Source organism: Ceratotherium simum, chromosome 2 (assembly GCF_057802395.1).
Source record: "Ceratotherium simum simum isolate JZ-2026a chromosome 2, ASM5780239v1, whole genome shotgun sequence".
In the NCBI taxonomy this organism is placed as follows: Eukaryota; Metazoa; Chordata; class Mammalia; order Perissodactyla; family Rhinocerotidae; genus Ceratotherium; species Ceratotherium simum.
In genome coordinates this window covers 44,253,865-44,278,433 of record NC_141901.1, presented here as the reverse complement: position 1 = coordinate 44,278,433, position 24,569 = coordinate 44,253,865, and the positions used below count along the sequence as shown (strand labels likewise).

General features: G+C 42.2%; 1 protein-coding gene across 1 annotated transcript; it reads right to left on the bottom strand.

Annotated features, from left to right (window-relative positions):
- Nucleotides 1-14,715: 14,715 nt before the first annotated feature.
- Nucleotides 14,716-20,290, bottom strand: TCHH (trichohyalin). Its single transcript, XM_087443056.1, has 2 exons — nt 20,153-20,290; nt 14,716-19,401 (listed from the first exon to the last, which is right to left on the bottom strand). The coding sequence occupies exons 1-2, from the start codon at nt 20,288-20,290 to the stop codon at nt 15,784-15,786; spliced, it is 3,756 nt and encodes a 1,251-aa protein (XP_087299182.1). The 3' UTR covers nt 14,716-15,783.
- Between the last annotated feature and the right edge of the window lie 4,279 nt (nt 20,291-24,569).

Here is a 24,569-nt window from a genome sequence, read left to right as displayed (position 1 = left end):
AGCAAGTGGACTGTGGGGCAGCGGGCTGCGAGCTGACTGCAGGAGCTGAAACCTTTTATTGACTCCCTAATTGCACAGTTAGGAAGGAGACACCCTCCGGGTCCATTGTCCTGATTCATCACCATCAAACCCAGTCTCCCCTCCTTCTCTACTGTCAGCTTGTCTTATTTCTATTTCCTTCTTTAGGTAGCTTCAGTTAAGTCTTGGCTTCAGACTCATCCAAAGGAAGGGGAAGGAGTATCTTGTTTCATTTACTGACTTTTGCAGGTTATAGTTTTGAAGGATCTTCGGGGTGGTGGTGGCTTTTTTTTTTTTTTTTTTACCTAAGGACACAATTACATTTCTGTTTGACAAATCATAGGGCTGGCAGGGACCTCAGAAGTCATCTGATTCCTCTCTCTGCCCACAGGATGGACTGCATGTGACCCAGCCTGGACAGATGGGTGTCAATCATGTGTTTAAAAATAGAAGCCCCATTTAGCCATGTGACAAAAGTGGAGACACCAGTTGATTCAGGTGTTTCAATGCTCTGCTCCCCGTGCCTAAAGGCAGAGTTAGGAAAAAAACCTCTTGCTAGATGTGTAGAACTTTGCTTACCTAAGATGTGCTATTTTAAAAATGTTATTGATATCTGCCCTTTTAAGGCAGTTTTATAATCCGAGGAGCTTAGAAATGAGCATCTATATTACTGTGTTCTTTCTGTAAAGGGGAGGGGAGATAGAGAAACCATCAAGCTGAGGACAGGTAGGAGTGAGCCTGAGACGCTAAACTTGCAAATATTTTTATTACCTCTTAGATCTGGGTCCCTTTTAGTAGAGAATATTTAATTAACAGGAGAATTAGATTCAGTTGTTTTTTAAGATATTTAAAAAAGAGAATAGACTATGTTTTAAAACATTCTTGCCTGCATGTAAAAGGATATATGAAATAGATCCATGAAAACAAGTGTAAAAGACAAAGACCAAGATAATAGAGGGGTGGGAATTATATGAGAAGACTGAGGCTAAGGGAAGCATTGATACTGAACAAAACCATGTTCTGATCTTCCTGATGATCAAGGCAAGTATAAGGGAACTGAATGTTGGGGGCCAAATCCACGTTGATAGTTTCCACCTATAAAAAAAATTATCAGCATTCCCCTAAAAGGGAGAAGACTTCTACTGAGAATTGGGATTGGTATGTGAACGTCATCTTATTTCTGATCAGTTAGCATCCCCTGAGTACCAACTATTTCTCAGACACTGTGCCAGGCAATGGGGTGTTTAAATTTGAGTAAGTTATGTCTCCCTGCCCTGGAGCTCATGAGCCAGTCTCATGAGAAATGGCTGAAGGAAACAGTACATTCAAAGCTGGATTGAAAAGAAAGACTTAGGGAAGGCATAATAGCTGTTTTCAAATATTTGAAGGGTTTTCATGGGGATGAGGAATGGAGTGGGAAGAGAAAGGAACTAATGTTCATTAAACACTTGTGACATGTCAGGAGCTTTACATGGGCTGTCTTACTTAATCCTCACAGCCCTTTCAGGTAGTTATTAACCTCTTTTAACAGATAAGGAAGTTAAGGCTCTCCGCTGTTAAGTATCTTGCCTATGTCACGTACCCAGTAAATAGCAAAGCCAGGATTCAGAATTGAAATGCTTCTAGAATATATGTCTCTGAGGCTATGGTGTCTCCATTATCTTGAGTTCCTTATTCTGTGTAATGCCAGAGAACAGAACTAGAATCAATGGTTGAAACTTTCTAAAAAGCAGACTTTAGTTCTTATTAAGAAATTTTAGGGGCCGGCCCAGTGGCATGGTGGTTAAGTTCATGTACTCTGCTTCTGTGGCCCCGGGGTTTGCCCGTTTGGATCCTGGGCGCAGACCTACTCAGTGCTCATCAAGCCATGCTGAGGCGGTGTCCCACGTAGAGCAACTAGAAGGATGTACAACTACGACATACAACTATCTACTGGGGCTCTGAGGAGAAAAGGAAAAAGGAAAAAGGAAAAAAAGGAGGAAGATTGGCAACAGATGTTAGCTCAGGGCCAATCTTCCTCAAAAAAAAAAAAAAGATGTTGAGACGCTTTACAAAAAACAAAGAAGTTTAAGAAGTAAAGTTGTCTGACAATGGTATAGGCGACTCCTAAAGTAATAAGATCCCGGTCACTAGAGCTGTTCAAATAGAGGCTGAACCTAATCCATTGGCTGGGTTATAGGAGGAGCCCCGCCAAAGGAAGAAGCAAGGCTGGAGTGGCTTACAGTGAAGGGCACAGAACTCTTCCAACTCTAAATGTCTATGATTTTCGATTATAGTTTCTATTTAGAAAGTCAAGGTTGGATCTTGCCTTGTCTTTGAAAAATGTAAGGGCTGGCTCCCTGGGCCTTTTACAGGCATTCCTATTTTTTCAGTGCTTACTTAAGACCATTTAATTAATACCCATACTATGAATGGGTAGTGACTCAAAGGGATGGCAGCAGGAGGAGGGAGATGGCTGGATGGAAGGGGAAGGATGATTTTTTGTTTAAAAACATTATTTAGACTGCTGTACAATAAGCCACAAACAACTCTATCATTACCAAAGAAAAAACTCTGATTGCCTTTTCTTCTCCCTCCAAACAGATCCCTCTAACAGTCCCCCTGTGATCCTCTCCACTCTAATTTTATATAGGGGTAGTGAAGAAAAGGAGAGAGAGAGCAAGAGAGAGAGAGTGTGCAATGAAAAGAAGTTGATTAATATAGAACTACGTTTAAGAGCCTCTTATTCTTCAAAGGTCACAACCGAAGTTTTGGATGAAGGCTTCGAACAAAACACGTATGATGGCTACTTTGGAAAAGATGGCTAATAAATCAATTTTTAATGATTCTCTATAGTACTGGAAAACTTGGCAAGCAAAAAAGAAGTCTTTAGTTTAAATTTATAATTTTATTATCATTTTTATTTATCATAAAAGTAGTAGGAGTTTGTTCAAGATGATGATGCACTGAGCAAATAGTCTTAATGTTCCGCCTGGAATCCTCTAAAATAAAAATATAGATATACAAAAAGAAAAAAACTAGAATTATGAATAGAACTGGAGGAGAACCACCACTGAGTTTCAATAAATTTATGGAAGATAAAAAAGAAGGTAGAATGTTCATGATAGAAACAAGTGGATAAAGGCACAGCCCAGAACGCGTATGAGGGAGTGGTGGAGGTGAAGGCAGATCTGGCCATCAGAACCTGGAGAACCTCTGGACTCAGAATTAGCAGGTGTGATGGAGGTGGGAACTTTAAACAGAGAAAACAATTGAAAGTTATGTCTCAGCGGTCATTCCCCTCTCCCTCCTCCACTTTAGTGCACAGAGCATAGGCATCTGGGCACATGTTGCCTATTCTTCCTGGCAAAACTCCAAATGGCTGTTACCTAAAGAAATTGAACAAACTTCCTAGAAATGCTAAATGTAAACTCCTTGAGGGCATGACTCTGTATCTTATTTTTCACTTTACCCTCAGAAGCCGTAAGAGTATCTTGACTACAGTAGGTGCTCTGTCATGTTTATTGACTAGTAGACTGAAAGCTAAGGTGTCTAGTGTAGATATCAATGTTCCAGGAAAACCCTCTCCATATGGCACTGGGGGATGTGTTGGTCGGTAGATCTGCAGCCTGACAGCTATTTTGTTGCAAATTGACAGGCTTCTCCATATGCCACAAGTCCCTATTCAGGGAAGAGAGTTGGTGTGAAAACAGACCTATTTATGCAAATCAGAAGAAACTCAGATCTTTTTATTGACATCAAGGGGCAATCAAGAATATTTAGGCATATGAATAAATCAACAGCATGAAAGAGAAAGAACAAGATAAACAGACAAACTGACCCCAGAGGAAATAGATATAATTCAGCAAGCAGAAGAGAAGTTAAAAACTCTAATTAATATACTCCAAAGAGATTAAACGAGAGAAGACCAGGATGCTCTAAAAAAGCAATCAGAGAACAAATATCAGAGAATAAAAAAGTATTTTAGATTAAAAATAACTCTTGAAATTAAAAAAAGCAGTAGAATTAAAAAAAAACCAAAGTTGACACAATCTTCTAGAATAGCATCATCCAACAGAACTTCAGATATTTGCACTGTTCCATCTGATAGCCACTAGCTATATGTGGCTCGATATGTGGCTAGTGTGACTGAGAAACTAAGGTTTAAATTTTATTTCATATTTATTAATTTAAATTTAAATGCAAATAGACACATTTGGCTAGTGGCTGCCTCATTGGACAATACACTGTTAGAATATAAAGCGAAAAGAGAAAGAAATGTAAGAGAGGGGAGAAAAGATAACAAACATACATAATCAATTTAGAAGATCTCACTTCCAGCTAATAGGAACCTCAGAAAGATAAAACAGGAAAAAAAAAAAGGAGAATAGTTTATCAAAGAATTAATAGATTTCCTAGAGACTTCAGATGTTAAAAGGTCCACAAAATGTTTACCTAGATATATCCTGGGAAATTTCAGAATGCCCAGGATGAGGAAAAGAAAGGTCAAGTATCTTGCCTGAGGCTAGGAAGCTGGTAAGTGGTAAACCCAGTTTTTGCTCTCCAGCACCCTGCTTCTATGTCCATGTGCATAATATGTCTCATAACAATGAGACCTATATTGGTTTCTGAGTGTTGGAGTCTGTACACGTGAAAACCACGGTATATTTGCTTGTGGTTAGAAATGAAAAGCGTAAGGCCGGCCCCGTGGCTTAGCGGTTAAGTGTGTGCGCTCTGCTGCTGGTGGCCCGGGTTCGGATCCTGGGCGCGCACCGATGCACCACTTCTCCGGCCATGCTGAGGCCGCGTCCCACATACAGCAACTAGAAGGATGTGCAGCTATGACATACAACTATCTACTGTGGCTCTGGGGAGAAAAAATACAATAAATAAAATCTTTAAAAAAAAAAAAAGAAATGAAAAGCGTAAGCGATACTGTGAAAAGTTGATAGAAAAAGGAAAACAAGTATATTATTTAGAGTTGGAAAGATAACAGAAAATTAGAACAATACAAATATTAAACATTGACAAAGGGAGAGGAGAAGAGAGGTAGAGTAAGTGATTTAAATCACCTGTCATAGTGGAGCTATCATTTAAAATTAATAAATTTTACTACCAGAGGTTACTATCAGAAAAATTAAAAAAAAATTTAAAGAAAGTTCTTCTCCGAGGAATGCGACTGACGTTGAAAAGATGTGAGGCAGGATACTTGGTTACTTTTAAATTTTCATCATAAGCTTTTCTGTACTATTTGATATGTTATCATTTATGTTCTGAAATTACTTTAATAAATTAATTTTTAATGTTATACATTTTAATTATAGAATATATAGAGAAGAAATTAACATTTGTTAACTGTCTTTACTCAGTAAGCTTTTTATGTGTATAAACCTTATTTTCCCAACTATATTTTAATTACTGAAAGGGAGAGACTGTGAATTATATATTCTTTATGGTGATTAGCTTTTCTAGGAGAAATATAGTGGAAAAAAATAACCATTTGAGTTATAATTAGACAACCTGGTTTCAAAACCCACCTATACCACTTATTATCATCCTTATCTCACCAGTGTTTACATTGTATATATTTTTATCATTTTCTCTCAAATTGTTTTTACAAAGCTGAAATCATTCAGTTCATACCATTCTGTAGTTTGCTTTCTTTTATTTGACGAACAGCTGTCCAGTTCATTAAACATTTTTCTACAACATCTTTTGATATGTTCATAGCATTCCATTATACGATTATACTATAGTATATTTAACCATCCTTTTTTTGGATATTTTAATTTGCAATTTTTTGTTATTATAAGCCATGGTGTGATGAATATCTTGTAGCTAAATCTTTGTGCACACCGTGGTCAAACTTTTAAAGAGTCATAGGCCCCTCCAAATGATCCATCAGAGCCCTTCCTAACAAGCACAGTTTTATAAATGAAATGGTTGATGTTTGTTATAGGTAGCACATCATTTTGTATTTAAATAGAAAAATGTTTTTGTGCATTGTGCAAGCACATAATAGTGCATTGAGGCCTTTGGTTTTTTTTTTTTTTAATAATTTTATTTATTTATTTATTTTTTCCCCCAAAGCCCCAGTAGATAGTTGTATGTCCTAGCTGCACGTCCTTCTAGTTGCTGTATGTGGGACGCGGCCTCAGCATGGCCAGAGAAGCGGTGTGTTGGTGTGCGCCCAGGATCCAAACCTGGGCTGCCAGCAGCAGGGCGCACTCGCTTAACTGCCAAGCCATGGGGCCGGCCAAGGCCTTTGTATAATCATCATGTGCAGTGTATTTACGCTCACATTACAGGATTTTCTTTCAGCGCAATTAGATAACCAAGAAATAGCTGATGAATAAACAAATAAGAAAGGTCGTATGGGTCCAGCTCTGCATTTCTGTAGTTATCTGGCCTTAGAGAAGTTTGGAAATCATTTTGTGTTTGATTTCCTTATTTGGAAATGGGAAAGGAGGGGGCAAAATTGTCCAGAATTCCAGAATTGTGGTGTTGATTAAATGAAGTGACATATGTAAAAACACTTAACAAATATGTTTGGCTTATAGTGCATTCCGCTGACTTGACAACTCTGAGAAGGCTGGGACTGTCTGCTTTGATCACTTATATCCGCAGCCCAGCACAGTGCCTGGAACAGAGTAGGTGCTCAATAAATATTTGTTAAGTGAAAAAAAAGAAAAAATGAGAGAAGTGTACTAAAACGAAAGAGTCCTGGACCAAAATTAAAAGAACTGGGCTGATTCCAGCCCTATCTCTAGCTCTATAACTTTGGATCTTTTCTTTCAATAGATTTAGTATTCTGATGAAAACTGAAAAATATGGACTAGACAATAATAATCTCATTTACTGAGTGCTCACCTTATATTTTGCACACATTATTTCTACTCTTCATAACAAAAACCTAAGTTTTCTTGACTCTAAAATCTGAGTTCTTTATGCTACATCATGCTGCCTCCCTGCTAATGGCCAGAGGACTCTCCAAGCTCTAACAGCTCATAAATCTCTTCTACTCTATACTGGGCACAAATATATTTGGCAGACCAATCAGTATTTTAAACTTCTAGAAGCAATGGTAGGGAAAAAATTGGTCTAATTTATAGAGAAGTATTATTTTATTACATGTTACTTTGGAACTTATCACTTGGAACCATCCCACGTCTGGAATAATAAATTCAGTTTTCATAGTCCCTGTGCACTGCTTCCTCTCCTTACAGCTCTCCCGTTTGCCAATTCCCAAGATACTGGATTTTCTATCTCATTTGAAGCCCCAGTCCACAGACCTATGTCTCTTTGTACCTGCCTGTACTCACTTGCTTTCCTCTCCTGCTTAGATTCTGTGATGGTTAATTTTATGTGTCAACTTGGCTGGGCAACAGTCCCCAGATATGTGTCAAACATTATTCTGGATGTTCCTATGAGAGTGTTTTTTGATAATATTAACATATAAGTACGTGGACTCTGACTAAAGCAGATTGTCCTCTATAATGTGGTTAGGCCTCATCTGATCAGTTGAAGGCCTTAATAGAACAAAGACTGACCTCCCCAGAGCGAGTAAGAAGAAAGTTGGCCAGCAGATGGCCTTCAGACATGAACTACAACTCTTCCTTGAGTCTCCAGCCTGCTGGCCCATACTGTTGGGCTTGCCAGCCTCCATTATCATGTGAACCAATTCCTTAAAATAATTCTCTGTTTCCCCATATCTATCTATCTATCTATCTATCTATCTATCTATCTATCTATCTATCTATCTATCTCCTGTTGGTTCTGTTTAACTGGAGAACCCTGACTAATAGATTTCAGGTCCATTACTCCATCTCTTGCAAGTATCCTCAGCTCTCTTTCCCTGTTTGTCTTCCAGTCACATCTATCTGGAAACATCTCGGCCCTGGTTTGGTCTACTCTGTCTTCTGTATCTGTGCTGCTGACCATGGCTGAGAAAATCTCATAGCGGAACACATTGGAGCCAGGATAAATTCATGATTTCTAACTCCACCTGGAAGCTCAGCACTTGTTGATGATCATACAGATTCCATGCTTAGTTTTCTCTTCCGTGCTCTACAACAGTTATTTTAAGCCATCTAGACTCTCTTCAGTTATTTGACTCCCTCCCCTCCCTTTTCGCTCTTGGAAGATAATCTTGCATCATTACTTCATACAGAAAATGAAAGTAATCAGACCAGAATCCCTAAACTTTCTTTCACCAAACTACAAACATATTGACGTCTATTTACATTCATGTTTTCTTTCTGTTACATTGCAAAAGGTATCCATCTAAGCCCAATTCCTCTCTCTGATGCTATTTTTTTCCTGCCTTCTCAGGAAACTTGCTAGGTTGATAATTCCCTCTTCTTTCTGTACTGCAACCTCTCTTCACTGGCTCCTTTCCATCAGCATTTACACATACTCAAGTCTCTCCGGTTATATAAAATCCTACCTTGTGCCCACAACCCCACCCAACCTTTCTCCTCCCCTTCATGGTTAGCATCTTGAAAGATTTGTCTTCTTATGTTTCTGTTTACTTTCCTTGCATTCCTCAACCGCATTCCATTGAGATATAGGAGATTATCACTGACCACCATGTTACCATATCATTATGCACTTTTTAGCACTTATCTAGCTTGGCTTCTTTGAAATATTCAACCATCACCGCCTCCTCTTTCTTGCAGCATGTTCTTTCCTAGTTTTTGTGACACCCCGTACTCCTGGTTTTCCTTCTACCTCTTTGACTGCTCCTTTTAATTATCCTTTATTAGTTTTTATCTTTTGCCTTTCCTTTAAATGTTGCTGTTCCTCAGGGTTCTGTGCTATCCCAGTTCTTCATCTTCTTCTTTCTGCATGTCCTAAATAATCTTATCTACTCTTACAACTTCAATTACTTTGATAGGCTGGTATTCCCCATTTATATATTAAATCCTATTTCCAGACTCATATAAGCAACTGCCAACTAAATATCACAGCCTGGAGGCCTCAAGACACCTCCAACTCAATGTAAGTAAATCTGAACTTGTCGTCTCCCCTTACTGTAAACCTGAGGCTCCCTTGTGCTTACATCTCAATAATGGCACCACTATCCATCCAATTTCTCCAGCTGTAAATCTGGTATCATCTTTCATCTCTTCCTCTCCATTAGCTCTTCAGTATATCACCAACTCCTATTGATTCTAATTCTAAAATATCTCTCAAATGCATCCACTTTATCTCCACTTCCATTATCCTAGCTCAGGCTGTCATTGTCTCTCACAGGGATTGTTGTAATATCCTCCTAATCTTCTCTCTGCTTCCATCTTGACCTTCTCCAACCCATTGTCCACATTGCAGCCAGAGTGATCCTTATAAATTGTCGATCTGGTTAACCACTCCCCTGCTTAAAAATGACAATAATTTTTTGTTGCCTTCAAGATAAACTTAATATGGCTTACCAGGCCCTCATAACCTCTCTAGCCTCATCTCTTGCCATTTATCCCCTGGTATTCTAGGCTCTAGTCAGATTTAATTTTGACTTCCTTGAACCCACAGTGCTCTCTCTTGCCTCCAGTCCTTAAATATGAATTTCACTCTGCCTGGAAAGCTCTTTCTTTTCCTCTTCACCAGGCTAACTTCCTACCTATTCTCAGGTTTCAGCTTAAACATCAGTTCCCTTGGGAAAGCTTTTCCTGACACTGCTAAATGGAGTTAGATGTTGCTATTTTCACAAACTCTGTGCTTCTCTGACCATAGCACTTGTGGCAGGTTGGTCTGGAACTTGCCTACATCTCTCACTTCTACCCATCTCCTCCTCACCCATGGTCAGAGATGAAACCTGGAGATTGACTTGGTCATGATCCACGTATGAAAGTCAATGTGAGGACATTTTTTAAGGTGCTCCAGGGAAAAAGGGAGGCACATGTACTCTTAGCATAATAAGGCCAAGGTTATTATTTCATAAGAAATAGAGTCAAAGTAATACTTACAGGAGGAATAAAATTGACTCACATATACCAGACAAGGAGGCTTTCAAAAAGAAAATAATCCTCATGGTGATAGCTGTATTTGAATTCAAATGCTTATGAGAAAAGCAGCCACAGCCTGAAATAGAAATCTCACTGTTGCTTCTCACTACACCCACCCCCCAACAATACATGAAACCGGAATCCACCTTTCCCTTGACCTACCCCTGAATGCTCATCCCACTAAGGGCACTGACAGATACTAATATCAGAGCTCGCTCCAATTCCTTGCCAGAACCAGAATAAATTGAGCAAGAAGAATCATAAACATTCAGAAATGGCCAACATTGAGGAATTTTCAATATACAAGAAAGGACTTAGGACTTTAAGATTTAGAAGGGAGGGATGGAGTGTTAGATGGGCAGTAGAGGCCTTGGAGAAAAAGAGCTATAAGGGTTATATTAATTCATTCATTTGACAAATATTTATTGAATGCATACATCATGCATCTAATTCTCACAACTCCTTGAGCCGGGTTTCTTAGCATGAAATTAATAAGGCTTCATAGGGACTAGGAACTTTTGAAATACTAGGCAAAATTTCTGAGTATGTATATTTTTCTGGTGAGACAGTCCACATATTTCATCAGAATTTCATAGAACTCTATCGTTTTTTGTTTATCATGGAATGAATATACAAAATCAAGAATTCCAAGTTGTAGTCTTTGTTTTCAAGGTATTTACAATCTTGTTGAGCAGATGAAGCAAGTATAAAGCTAATTAAGGCAGAATATTGTAATCAATTAATGAATAGTAAAGATAATCGATATCTTAGAACCTCCATGAAGAGAGATCATGTGTCTCAGGGTGATTAGGAAAAATTTTAGGGAAGAGGTGAGACTTAACCTGGGTCTTTTAAACTGCGTAGAAATTGTCCAGGTAGACAGGAAGGAGAGAGGCATTCCAAATAGATAAAATTATGCTAATAAGTCTTTGAAGTAAGGACAATCATAAGATGTCATAGTGACAACAAATAGACCAGTCTGGTTTGAACATGGTTGGCTTTGGGAGTGTCATGGGGGCCAGAGTTTAAAAGGTGGATTGTCTCCAGAATGCAGAGGGCCTTAAATTCCAAACTAAAGACCTTAGACTTTATCTTGCAGAAAATGCCACACATTTTTTTTTTTTTTTGTGAGGAAGATCAGCCCTGAGCTAACATCCATGCTAATCCTCCTCTTTTTGCTGAGGAAGACTGGCTCTGAGCTAACATCTATTGCCAATCCCCCTCCTTTTTTTTTTTCCCCCAAAGCCCCAGTAGATAGTTGTATGTCATAGTTGCACATCCTTCTAGTTGCTGTATGTGGGACGCGGCCTCAGCATGGCGGGAGAAGTGGTGCGTTGGTGCGCGCCCGGGATCCAAACCCGGCCACCAGTAGCGGAGCGCGCGCACTTAACCGCTAACCCACGGGGTCAGCCCCACACAATTTTTTAAGGGGAGTAATGACAAATAGAAATCAGCTTTTAAAAAGTTTTTGTAATTTGAGTGCTTGCCATGGATGTTCTGAGAGTTCAGAAAATGATAACCTACTCAGAAATCTACCTTTTGGGTTAGTTTCAGATTACTGCATGTGACTACAATAAGCTCTTTACTAACAAGGGAAACGTGATTATTACATATTACATAGATTATAATCTTCAGCAAATTACAGTTCCAATACACTTACTGAACAAACTAGTAATTACTATGGCTCAATGAAAATATTAGCAATGTGTAATTAGTGCAGAGGATGGAGCAGAGATGGATTCATATTTAACTAATGGCCACTGAATTTTTCAGTGGAACCAAGATCCAGGACTTCATTTTCTCCTCCAAAAAGAATGGGAGTAATTAAATGCATATATGAAGTTCATAAATCGAAGGGGCAATGATCTTTGGTAGTAATAGGGTCACAGAAAATGGGGTATGTTTAGGGTCTTCTCCCTCAATGAATAAACCTGGCAAGATAGGAAGGCGCTCTGGAGAGGAATTTGGGAGACAAATGGGGGGAGGTTTAGATCTGATTGGCTAGAAAGGAAAAGTCTTTGAAGCTGGAACTAGGCTCTGATGATCACCTTTATCAGTTAATTCTGTTCCCTGTTTTCTGTTAGTTAAATGTAGAAGTTGAGGTGAGGGATTATTTGAGTTTCTTGGAAAGTTTCAGTTGGATAAACTGAATGTTAGCTTTAAATTAATTTTTTTCTAGTCCTGGGAATAACGTTGGTGATAGCTATTCCAGCCTCATAGTTTGAAATATGAAACAACAGAGGCCCAGAAAGCTTCAGTGGCTTGCACGAGGACATACAGATAGTAAAGTGAAGAAACAGGCCCAAATGACTACTTCACCACTGTATGCATATTTCCTAGACTGCCTTGCACATAGCAGGAGCTCAATAAATATTTGCTGAATGAAAGAACCCCAGGCTTCTGATTCCTTGTGGTATTTTTTCCACTGCACAATAAAAACTATGGCAGATTGAAGTAAAAAAAGAGTGTCTTTGAGCAAACAGGATCTGTTTGTACAATGTCAAAGGATAAAGATCATCACAGTACAGATAGGGTTCCCTAGCAACATAACCTCACCTTACATGGTGTATTAGTTCACTAGGGCTATCATAACAAAGTGCCACAAAAAGGGTGGCTTAATCAACAGAAATTTATTTTCTCACAGTTCTGGAAGCTAGAAGTCTAAGATCAAGGTGTCTGTAGAGTTTGTTTCTTCGGAGGGCCGCGAAGAAGGATCTGTTCCAGGCCTCTATCTTTGACTTGTACATGGCCATCTTCTTCCTTTGTCTTCACATTATCTTCCCTCTGTCTGTGTCTGTGTCCAAATTTCCACTTATAAGGACACCATTTATATTGGATTAAGGCCCACCTAATGACCTCATTTTAATTACCTATTTAAATACTATATCTCCAAGTACGGCTATATTCTCTAAGGTACTGAGGGTTAGGACTTCGACATACAAATCTTTAGGGGAACACAATTCAGCCCCTAACACATGGAGATCAGCTTTTCCATCACAGAGCATATTAAACTCTCAACCTCATTCCCCAGCAGCAGCCAAGGTGTTGGTAACAAAGCTCCCAGTTTACAGTTAAGCAGCCAATTGCCCAACAGCATCAAAGTTCTGCCCATGCATGTACATTATCCAGGTGGAGCAGGATTGGCCTGTTGGCAGGTTCTCCTGCCAGCATGCTAAAAGAAGAGCCATAGGGCATGGGCTAGTTGACACATTTTTTTTTTTTTAACTACATGTTATTATAACCGTGATGAAACAATACTTTCTTCTTTGGAAATTGGCTCTTTCTTCATCTTGTAAAATGCTACAAGAATTCTGAAGGGCTTTGATTGTTTTTACTATAATTATTATTGTTGAACCGTAGCTTGGCTGATGAGCGTATATTTCAGGAGTATCCTGGGGCTGGCATTTATAAGGAGGCTCTGAAATGATTGCCCATTGAGATGGGGAAAGCCACTTAGGCTCTTCTAGGGTTTCTGTGAAGATCTTTAAGTAAGGAAAACATACACTTATTTTAGGAGAAAAATAGTTTTGCAGTTAAAAATCATTTGAAAGAGATGAAGTTCCAAAGTAGTGGCAGGGGATTCCCAGGTTCTGTCTTTGGTGGGCATCTGCTATTTGAGTTAAAGTGAGAGGGAGTCTGGTGCTCCTTGCAGAAAATGCCACCTTACTCTATCAGAATACTTAGGAGCCACAGGCTTAGCTTTCTTGTCTCCACGATTGACAAAAATGTTTAGTTTCTATAACTTAGGACATATTCTCATCCATGACCCTCACAATTAGAAATGATGCTATTCTGGGGGCCTGCCCCGTGGCTTAGTGATTAAGTGCATGCACTCCGCTACTGGTGGCCCGGGTTCGGATCCCAGGCGTGCACCGACTCACCGCTTGTCCGGCCATGCTGAGGCAGCATCCCATATACAGCAACTAGAGGGATGTGCAACTATGCATACAAGTATCTACTGGGGCTTTGGGGAGAAAAAGGAGGAGGATCGGCAATAGATGTTAGCTCAGGGCTGGTCTTCCTCAGCAAAAAAGAGGAGGATTGGCATGGATGTTAGCTCAGGGCTGACCTTCCTCACAAAAAAAAAAAAAAAAAAAAAAAAGAAATGATGCTATTCTGGATTGGGGCCTTTTTGGATTTATACCTAGTTACCAAGGTGGGAATACTAAATGTAGACTCCAGCAGGTGGCACAGGGGTGTTTGCATCATTAGATGATAATTTGATACTTTTGTCCTGATTACTATTAAGCACCTTCTAAGTCACCTCATGGATTGTGTTGCTGAAATCAACAGGTCATCTATAACTCCCATAATGCTGAGCTGAACTTTCAGGCCATTTCCTACTATTGGCTCATCAGACATCAATGACCAAGAAGATGCTATGTTCTCAGAAGGAAATATTAACAAACAAATATTAACAAACTGGGAGCACCATTATTTGTCATGACCAGTGAGTCACTGCGAGAAAGGGAACAGAAAGCTGCGAGGTCAAGAATAAAAACACTTGGAAAGAGAATCCTAGCTTGGGGATGGAAATAATATAGAGCTCACCCTAACAGGGAAAAGTGGTTGGGAAAAATAGAGGGAATTTTTTTCCTTTTTCATATTTAGACATAGACAATAGTAACCAAATATCCTTAAGTGATTGGGAACTTACGTCAGTTTGCAGACCATTAGATCTTGAGTTATGATTTGAGGCATAAAACAGACAAAAATAATTGCTTGCCAAACATTTATTATTAATTTTTTACACAGTCCAATTATTTCAACAAGAATGTCTCCAAGGTAGTATCAATAGGCCTCAAAGGATTGTGGGCTGATTGGTCTTATCAAAGGGCTTCTAGGAACTTGCCCCTCTGTTCACAAATTTTTCCTTTCCCTCCCCCAAAATGCTCTCTGTGATCTCTTAGCAGCCCCAGAGCAAGACAGATGTTTACAGGATTCTGAGCAGGTTCCCTCTCAGCTAAAATTAACAAAGGTAGTAATATTCTTAAACTCATCAAAGACTGGGGGGGAGAGAACTGAGCACTACAGACTACAGCACACACAGTTTTAAAATTTGAGCTCTGGAGTTGTTTGAAAAACATCTTGCTGTTGCTGCATGAGATTTTATGTGTTTATGGAATTAAGTATAAAAAAATCTAATTCAAGTTCTAAATCTTCAAGCTAAACCTTATTCTTAACAGATATTTCTTCCAGTTATGGGCTGATTTCACAGGAGTTTTTCTGTAGAAGTCACTCCCCCTGCACTATTCAAGGGTTGTTGTAAAAATTCAGTTCCCTCTAGAATCTTTAATAATTATGCCACAAAAGATGAGAGGCTATTTGGAGGTAAATATTAAGGCAATTTAGGCCCAAGAAGAAATATCTACTTGTACATTAAAAATATCTTAATTCTCCACAAGATGGATCAACCATTGAAAAAATGCACAATTCTTTTGAATCTCAGATCGTCATATTATTCTTTTTATTTCTGAAAGCAATAAATTAACATGTTCCCCAAACAAAACTCCTTAAACAAATTAAATGATTTATATGTTTTTCAAAATGCACACCACATCTGCACCAAAGAGTAAAGACATCCTGCGGTAAAGAACCACTTGAGGAAGAATAAAAGGCACGAATACAAAGTACAACACAGTGTAGTTTAAGATTTTGGAAAGAAGACATTCTAAAATCAGAGAGTTTTCCCACAACCAGAAACATTTGAGTCATTTGATACCCAGTGTTTCTCATTTTCCTTTGCTAGAAGCTTTGGCAGGTGTCGGGATATTGGCAGCAGCTCTTAAGGGCGGTACTGCGATCTCTGCTCTTGGATGTACTCATAGAGGGGGCTGGAGCGCACCGGGACACTGGCAAACGGTCGCTTGCCGGGCTCCAGAACCTGCCGACGACCCTTGTCTGCCTCCCAGACTTGGCCGCGGCTCTGCGGCACTTCGCGCTCTTGGCGGCGCCTCTGCTCCTCCTCCTGCTGGCGGCGGAGCTGTTCTTCTTCCCGGAATTTCCTCTCCCGCTCCTGGCGGCGTCTCCGCCCTTCTTGCCCCAGTTCTTGATCCTGACGGCGCCTCTTCTCCTCCCTGGCAAACTGCTCCTCCGCCCGGTACTGCTGCTCTCGCTGCTGCCGGCGTCTCAGCTCTTCCTGCTCCTCGCGCTGCAGCAGCTCTTCTTCCTCGAGGAACTTCCTGTCCTGCTCCTGGCGGCGGCGCTTTTCTTCCTCTCGCTCCTGCTGGAGGCTCTGCTCTTCCTCTGGGAACTTCCAGTCTGCCAGCCACTGGCGTCTCTGTTCTTCCTCTTGCTTTGCACGTCTCAGTTGTTCCTCTTGGGAGAAGGCACTGTCTAGTTTCCGGCGGCGCAGCTGCTGTTCCTCCTCGCGGAACTTTCTGTCGCGCTCCTGACGAAGCTGTTGTTCGCGCTCCTGGCGGCGCAGCTGCTCTTCTTCCCTTTCTTGCAGGAGCTGTTCCTCCTCACGGAACTTGCTGTCGCGCTCCTGGCGAAGCTGTTGCTCGCTCTCCTGGCGGCGCAGCTGCTCTTCCCTGTCCTGCAGGAGCTGGAGCTGTTCCTCCTCGCGGAATTTTATGTCGCGCTCCTGACGAAGCTGCTCTTCCCTTTCCTGCAGGAGCTGTTCCTCCTCGCGGAATTTTCTGTCGCGCTCCTGGCGGCGCAGTTGCTCTTCTTCTCTTTCCTGCAGGAGCTGTTCCTCTTCGCGGAATTTTCTGTCGCGCTCCTGACGAAGCTGTTGTTCGCGCTCGTGGCGGCGCAGCTGCTCTTCCCTTTCCTGCAGGAGCTGTTCCTCCCCGCGGAATTTTCTGTCGCGCTCGTGGCGGCGCAGCTGCTCTTCCCTTTCCTGCAGGAGCTGTTCCTCCCCGCGGAATTTTCTGTCGCGCTCGTGGCGGCGCAGCTGCTCTTCCCTTTCCTGCAGGAGCTGTTCCTCCCCGCGGAATTTTCTGTCGCGCTCGTGGCGGCGCAGCTGCTCTTCCCTTTCCTGCAGGAGCTGTTCCTCCTCGCGGAATTTTGTGTCGCGCTCCTGGCGGCGCAGTTGCTCTTCTTCTCTTTCCTGCAAGAGCTGTTCCTCCTCGCGGAATTTTCTGTCGCGCTCGTGGCGGCGCAGCTGCTCTTCTCTTTCCTGCAGCTGTTCCTCCTCGCGGAATTTTCTGTCGCGCTCGTGGCGGCGCAGCTGCTCTTCCCTTTCCTGCAGGAGCTGTTCCTCCTCGCGGAATTTTCTGTCGCGCTCGTGGCGGCGCAGCTGCTCTTCCCTTTCCTGCAGGAGCTGTTCCTTCTCACGGAACTTTCTGTCGCTCTCCTGGCGAAGCTGTTGCTCGCGTTCCCTGCGGCGCAGCTGCTGTTCCTCCTGGCGGAACTTTCCGTTTTCTTCCTGACGGCGTCTTTTCTCTTCTCTTTCCTCTCTCAGCAGCTGCTCTTCCTCTCGGAACTTCCTGTCTCGCCTTTTGGCTTCGTTTTGCTCTTCTCGCTCCAGCAGTTCTTTGGCTAGCAATTGCCTGTCGCGTTGCTGCCAGCTCCTCCTCTCTTGCTCTCGCTCTCTCTCCTCTTCCTGTTCATCCTGTAGGGGCCACCGATCCTGCTGGAATTGTCTCTCCCGCACCTGGGCTTCTTCCAGTTGCCGGGTCTTTTCTTCGTTCTTTCTGCGTTTGGAGTAAACTCTGTTATTACGAACTTCATTTTCTTTCTCTGGTTGCCACTGCCATTTCAGCTCACGCCGCTGATCCTCACCCCGGAATTGCCGCTTCCTGTCCAGGCTCTGCAGCTCCTCCTCCTCCAGAAACTGCCTGTCGGGCTGCTGGCGCCTCCTTTCCCTCTGCAGCTGCTCCCCTTCCCGATATTGGCTCTCCCGCTCCTGGCGCCTCTTCTCCCTCTGCAGCTGCTCCTCCTCGCGCTGCAGCTGCTCTTCCTCACTCAGCTGCTCTCGTAGAGCTGGCTTGGCGTCCAGCGTGTGCCGGCGTCTCTGGCTTTCCTCCTCTAGTTGCCACCTCCATTTTTGGTCGCGGCGCACCTCCTCCTGGCGTCGCTTCCTCTCGCGATCCTCTTGGAGGCTCTCCTCCTGGCGGAACTGCTGCTGCTGCCTCTCGCGTCTGCGGCGGCGCTGCTCCTCCTCCTCCTCCTCACCGAACAGGTGTTCCCGCTCCCGGCGCTCCTCCGCCCTTAGCTGCCTCTCCCGCTGCTCCCGCAACGGGGGCCTGGCCGACAGCCTCTGGCGGCGCCTCTCGCTCTCTTCCTCCGCCTGCCGCTGCCATCTGAACTCGCGGCGCTGCTTTTCCTCCTCCTCCTGCAGGCGCGCCTGCTCCACCTGACGCAGCCGCTGCTCGCGCTCCTCCTGCTCCCGCAGTTGTCCCTCGCTCTCCTGGCGCCACGTCTGCTCCTCCTCCTGTTCCCGGCGGCTCCTCTGCTCCTCCTGCCTGCGGGGCCTGGAGTAGACTTTGCTTTGACGGGCCTCAGTCTCGCTTTCTAGCTGCCACTGCCACCTTGGGGTGCGGCTCTTGCCCTGCTCGCGGGCCTCTTCCTGCTCCACCTCCTCCTCAGCCAGCTCCTGCTCGCGCCTCTCCTTCTGCTCGCGCCTCTCTTGCTCACGCCTGTCCTCCTGCTCCAAGCGCAGCTCCTGTTCGCGCCTCTCCTCCTGCTCCAAGCGCAGCTCCTGCTCGCGCCTCTCCTGCTCCAAGCGGGGCTCCTCGCGCCCTCGCCTCTGCCTTTGCAGCTGCTGCTCTTCCTCCTGGCGCTCCCTCTTCAGCTCTTGGCGCTCTCGCTTCTGCAGCAGCTCCTCTTCCCGGCGCTCCCTCTGCTGCCTCTCGCTTTTTAGCAGCTGCTCCTCTTCCTCCTGAAGCGCCCTCTCGCGCTGCTCTCGCCGCTCTCGCCTTTGCTGTTGCTCCTCCTCGCGGCGCTCCCTCTTCAGCTCCTGCCGCTCCCGCCTTTGCAGCTGCTCTTCTTCCTGGCGCTCGCGCTGCTCCTGCCTCTCTCGCCTTTGCTTTTGGTCAGGAAACTCTTCAGGCTCCCGACCCTTGCGCCTCTGCAGCTGCTGTTCGTCCTCAAGACGCTCTTCCTGTTCTCGCCTTTGCAGCCGCTGCTCACGTCTCTCTTGCTTCTCCCTCTGCTTCTCTTCCTCAGCGAGCTCCCTCTCCTGTTCCTGCCTCTTCTGCCTGCGTTCTTCTTCCAGTTGTCTCTCCCGGGGCTCGAATCTCCTTTGGTCTTCTTGCCTGCGATCTTGTAACGGGTTCCCCTTTCCCTCACACTTGGTTCCCTTCTCATCTAGCCCCGAGGCCTGGCCGAGAGCGTAATAACAAGCTTGAGCCACCTTGAAAATGAACAGGAGGAATTCGTTGAAATCGACAAGCCCGTTACAGTCGCGATCCAGAAGTTCCAGGATCAGATCTACCGTCTCAGGGTCATGTGGTCTCTATGAAAAAGACGAAAAAAATTGTTTTTTACAGTATACTACTTACAGGTAGTAAACTTTCACTCACACACAAAATGTCTATCTATGATATGTTGACGCTTAAAAGACATTAAGAGCAATTAGAAAAAGGCCCAGTGTGTATCCAGTCTTGTTGACCCCATGTAAAATGTGAACACCTCATTTTAAAGCCTACGTTCGTTGTAAGTTTTTCATCTTGTAATTTAATGCTGATCGAAAGAACACAAGTTCTTTTTTAGCTGGTGAATGAGAATGAACTCATCCTTGAGAGAAATACAATAGAAATTTGTGAAGATTTGCAGCAGCCGTTTCTGTCTGAAATAGCCAGAATCCCTCATTTGATTTTTATCCCATGTTTGAAAACAGAACAAAACATTTATGGTAACACCATTTTACTAAAGAACAGGCTGATTTTAATTGTTGAAATTTGGAAGTAAATTTAAGTTCCTTCCAAGTCTATTCGATCTAACACCTTTAGTGATAACTTCTCATGAACAGTTCATTCACATTGACGTTGCCATCAAGTACATGAAATATTTGCTAGAATCTTCTTTAGTACTCAAACTGCAATGCTAATTAAGTACCTTCAGACTCAGAAATGAATAGGGGATGTAGTGTAGAGCTGTCATGGCCTAAAATGAATATAAAGTCACCATTCCTTGTTCTGGTTTCTCCTGAGAAGAAATTTCGTAACCTAAATCAATAAAGAATTCCTTTTCTTTTTATTTCTTACCCGAAGAACATCTCCAAATTCTCTTTCAAGGAGGTTCTTCAGGTCTTTCTTGCTTAGTGCTGCCCCATCACAATCATGTGAGGCATATTGATTGAAAATTTCAGTGATATCGAAGATGCTTCTCAGAAGTGGAGACATTTTTTTCCTTCCTTCAAGTCCAAGTAAACCTAGAACAATAAAATAAGATCCAGAATCAAAACTCTATTTATGATCTTTGAGAGGTTTTATCCACACTTTCAGGCAGATCCCTAAATAATTTGACTTTACAAAAATAGTTATTTTCAACCTGGACTTTCAAAGAATTTTATCTTTGAATATTGTACTTAGGGGAAGAGAGATCCTGAGAAATTTTAAGCCAGGGAATTATCTTCAGACTATCTTATAGTCATCTTTTGATTGCCCATCCAATCTGGATTATCCAACTTCTTTCCTTTTCTCTCTTCCTGCTTCCTAGCATATTTCAGATTAGACAGTGAAGAATGTAGAAATTTAAATTTGATATGTTGCTACTCATAAGCAGCTTCCTCTAAAGTTGAGCAGAGAGGACATATGAAAGCCAAAAGGTGAAGGAAGATCTGAGAGTATCTTAAAGTGGATAGAAGCCATGTACACCTAAATTGTGGCAGCAAAATATTTGGTGGTAACTAGAACAATAAAAGGGAATGTGGATTATTTCCCAACATTATAGTCCATAAGAGATTTAGGAGTATAATTCATAAGTCACCAGTTCTAAGATTAAGCACTACTTCTTCCTAGTCAAAGGTGGCATTGTAATATTCAGATATACCAGTGCAGAAAACACAGAGTACATGTTATCTGCCTTAACTCAGACATGTTACAGGTATCCAATTATTGAAAGCTTCTGAGAGGTACTTCCCAACTGGCTACCAGAGTCAATGGGTCAAGCTGAACCTGGAAAACTTTGAATAACATTGGTCTTATGGTTAGCTTTTTTTGTTTTTTTTGTGAGGAGCTCAGCCCTGTGCTAACATCTGCCAATCCTCCTCTTTTTTTGCTGATAAAGACTGGCCCTGGGCTAACATCCGTGCCCATTGTCCTCTAGTTTATATGGGACACCGCCACAGCATGGCTTGACAAGTGGTGTGTTGGTGCACGCCCGGGGTTCCGAACCAGTGAACCCTGGGCCGCTGCAGCAGAGCGCACACACTTAACTGCTTGCGCCACCAGGCTGGCCCCGGTTAGCTTTTGTTAAACCCAATAAACCATTTGGATCTTGGCTTTATGAAAAACAAGACTTAACGAGCAGAAGATCAATGTTAAAAGAATACATGGAAAGCTTCACTGCATGAGTATAGTGGTTCACCCAGCTGGATTCTTTAATTACTTCTCAAGTCCAATATCTTAGATGCTATAACTACATGAAGATGGCCCATATTGGGTAGAACCAATATAAAAAGAGAACTGAGGGTTGCCAAACTTTTGAGATGGCAGTTTTTAGGAAGATGAACCCCATCAGAGTCATGCATGAGTATCCTCCAACTCCTGACATGCAAACTTATAGAGTTCAGAGCCTTGGGAGAAGAGCCATGTCTCTATCAGAGTGATAGCTCCAACTACAAGAAGATGGCATGGAGTTAGTGGGATTTAGACATCCCTGTAAGATACTGATGCCTTCTGGCATGTAGACTCTCTCTCCTCTTCCCCCCAGCCCCCCAACATCTACAACAGCCAGAAAATGAAGAATGGTACAGAAGAACATGATCCCATTGAATGGGACTTACCCACTTCACCAGAGGAAGAAGTTGAGTGCTCGTTGACACCGCTGGCAAGTGTACTGGGCAGCCACGAGCTGGGCCTTTTATAGGGGTTTTAATTGTGCCCTGAAGAGCAGTTGGGAAGGAGACACCCACTCTGTGGGATGGCCTGATTCATTCCTAACCAAGCCCAGCTCCACCTCTGTCTCCACAAATGGCTTGCTGATTTCACTATTTGCTCACGTAGCTATTTGGCATGAAGTTCACAGACTTTGCCTCCTGACAGTTAGGATATTGGCCCCACCTGACAAGAAAGGATAGAATATTTGGCAGAATCTCGAATTTTCTTTAATTGTTAAAATTAAATAAAGCAATAAAACAAAGAAATTTATGTTCAGAATCTTAATTATGATTTCATTACAAAGTAGTAACTTCTAAGCCATTTACTTTATAAAGGATATGTTCTGGGTTGGGGTTAAACAGAAACTTTGACATAAACTGATGAAAACCAATTAATTTCTCCCTGGGATGTGACATTCCATGGGGAGCTGCTTATAGCCCTGCCTGAAGCAATTCTAGGACAGGGAGAGGGTGTAAGGAATTGGTTTCAGTTTCTTCTCTAAAAACGTAGGTGGGAAAAAAATTTGCATTTGTATTTTGGGTCTTATGATGATTTTCCTATGATGATTTTCCTACAGATTGGGGATTGCCTCCTTAGTAAACAACTTTGGAGGGTACTTTAAAAATATGTTTTCATTAAGTTGTTCATAAGACAACTTGAAATCTGTGAAATTTCATTCTTAGGGATATTACATCTAAATGAAGTTTGCTCATTTCTTTTCTCATCAGCATATTGATGCCCCTGTAGAAAAGGAGCTAGTGTAATGCATTATTGTAGATATAATCATCCTGGTCAGCCTAAGTTACTAATGATTATGACACCTAAACACTTGAGTCTGCTTCTCCTGGAAGCACATTAAGGTAATCGGTCATTCTAGCCCATTATGTCTGTCAGGGCTTTCTCAACCCTAGCAATCATTTGCACATCTCAACACTGCTTTATTGTAAGGAACTGGATTTTATCTCCAGCTGTTAGTGACTCCCACCTTCACACTTCAGACTATATGAAACTTTGGTTCACAATAGGTTTATGGAGACTATTAAATGATTCAGTGGCTTTCAGCATTTTTGTTTCCTCCTTTGTCCAACAGAGGCAAGTATTGGTTTTCTGAATTTTGAGGAGACTCTGTAGGGTCCTTCAATGGAATATGAAGATTTGGAATTTAAATCTTGATGACTATCGCTTTGTGTGCAGATTGGTCCGAATGATAGTGGAGTTGTATTCTATTTGCCCTCTCACTTGCTGCCATCCCAGAGATGGGGTGAAGAGGAAAGATGAAGTGATAGGTGATGGGAAGACAATTGTAAGCCTGGCTCACTTCTGCATCCTTAAGGACTTCAACACTGAAGTCTGTGATCTAGAAGTTTTCCTAGGACTGTCACTATTTCTTGGGATCAGTTAGTAAACCTGATGTAGCAGCTCCTTAGTGAAGAGTGAAGATTTCTCTTTTTTCCTTCTATTTAGGGTTTTTTACAGTCCATTTAATCTTTGAATTCTAGGATAAGACCATCATGAGCACTGTATACACTGCAACCACAAATCTTCACGGAACCTCAATCTCCTACAGAAGGCAGTAGCCTTTTTTATAGGTGTCCTTCAAGGAATTCCCTGGACAAAACCTGCCTCATGTCTGATTCTGTTTTTATCCACCCATGTGTGGTCTTTTGGGGAACCTCTGCCCAGGTGGGATGCATTTGTGTGATTCCATTACCTTTCTATAGTCAATACACTCAACAGGGGACTGAACATTTATTAGATTCTATGTGGATAAAGGGAAAATATTAATCATTTTAAAATCATGGTTGAGAAAGCAATGCAAACATAGAGGCAAACTCAAAAGGAAGATGCTTCTGTACAGCCTTGAGAAAATGGCTGAGATTACATTCATAGTAACAAAAAACTCCTTCCTTACCCTGAATGAAGCTGGATCTTAAATCCAGTCATAGCTCTCTTACCCACTCTTGTTTCAAGTCAGTACAACGTAAGGGAAAATATTTAAAAACCTGAACAAACCTAAGAGAATTAGCCTCTCTTCTTTGATGCTCTTGGTCTATCATCAGAAAGATTGTAAGCAGATTCAAATGCTAAATTCTAAAATCAGATTTGACAGTCTCCTAATGAAGTGGCCCTCATTGCTATATAATGTTCTTTTATTTAACACAGTGTTATTATTTTAAAATATCATTTTAAAAGGAGCTCCTGACATAAAGTTTGGACAGGGAAATAATTTTCATTGCTTTCTGGTTCCTTAAAAGCTTGGTAAATGCCAGAGAATGTAGAAAATTATCAAGTCCTAACATATTGGTTCAGTCTATTTTTTTTTTTAAGACTAACTGGGAATCCTTGAAATGTAGCAGTGTCTACTCATTGTGGTTCATCAAAAAAGAATGGATTTTATAATCTGAGGTTCTCCATATTCTTTATAGACAAAAATAGTCTCATTATCCTTCTTTTATAAGATTGGGGACTGAGGCACTGAGAGGTCAGAGAACATTACTGACTGGCCCAGGGATGACCCAAGTGCCCCTGCTCCATTCTGCAAGAATGTCCTTCTTTATCAAGGGTTAATGCCAGTGGATCC

Bases quoted from the DNA above. Each gene is read 5' to 3' on its own strand.
- TCHH (XM_087443056.1), bottom strand. From the start codon at position 20,290: ATGTCTCCACTTCTGAGAAGCATCTTCGATATCACTGAAATTTTCAAT. The intron at 19,402-20,152 runs GTAAGAAATAAA...TCTTTTTCATAG, and splicing joins AATTTGGAGATGTTCTTCGG to AGACCACATGACCCTGAGAC.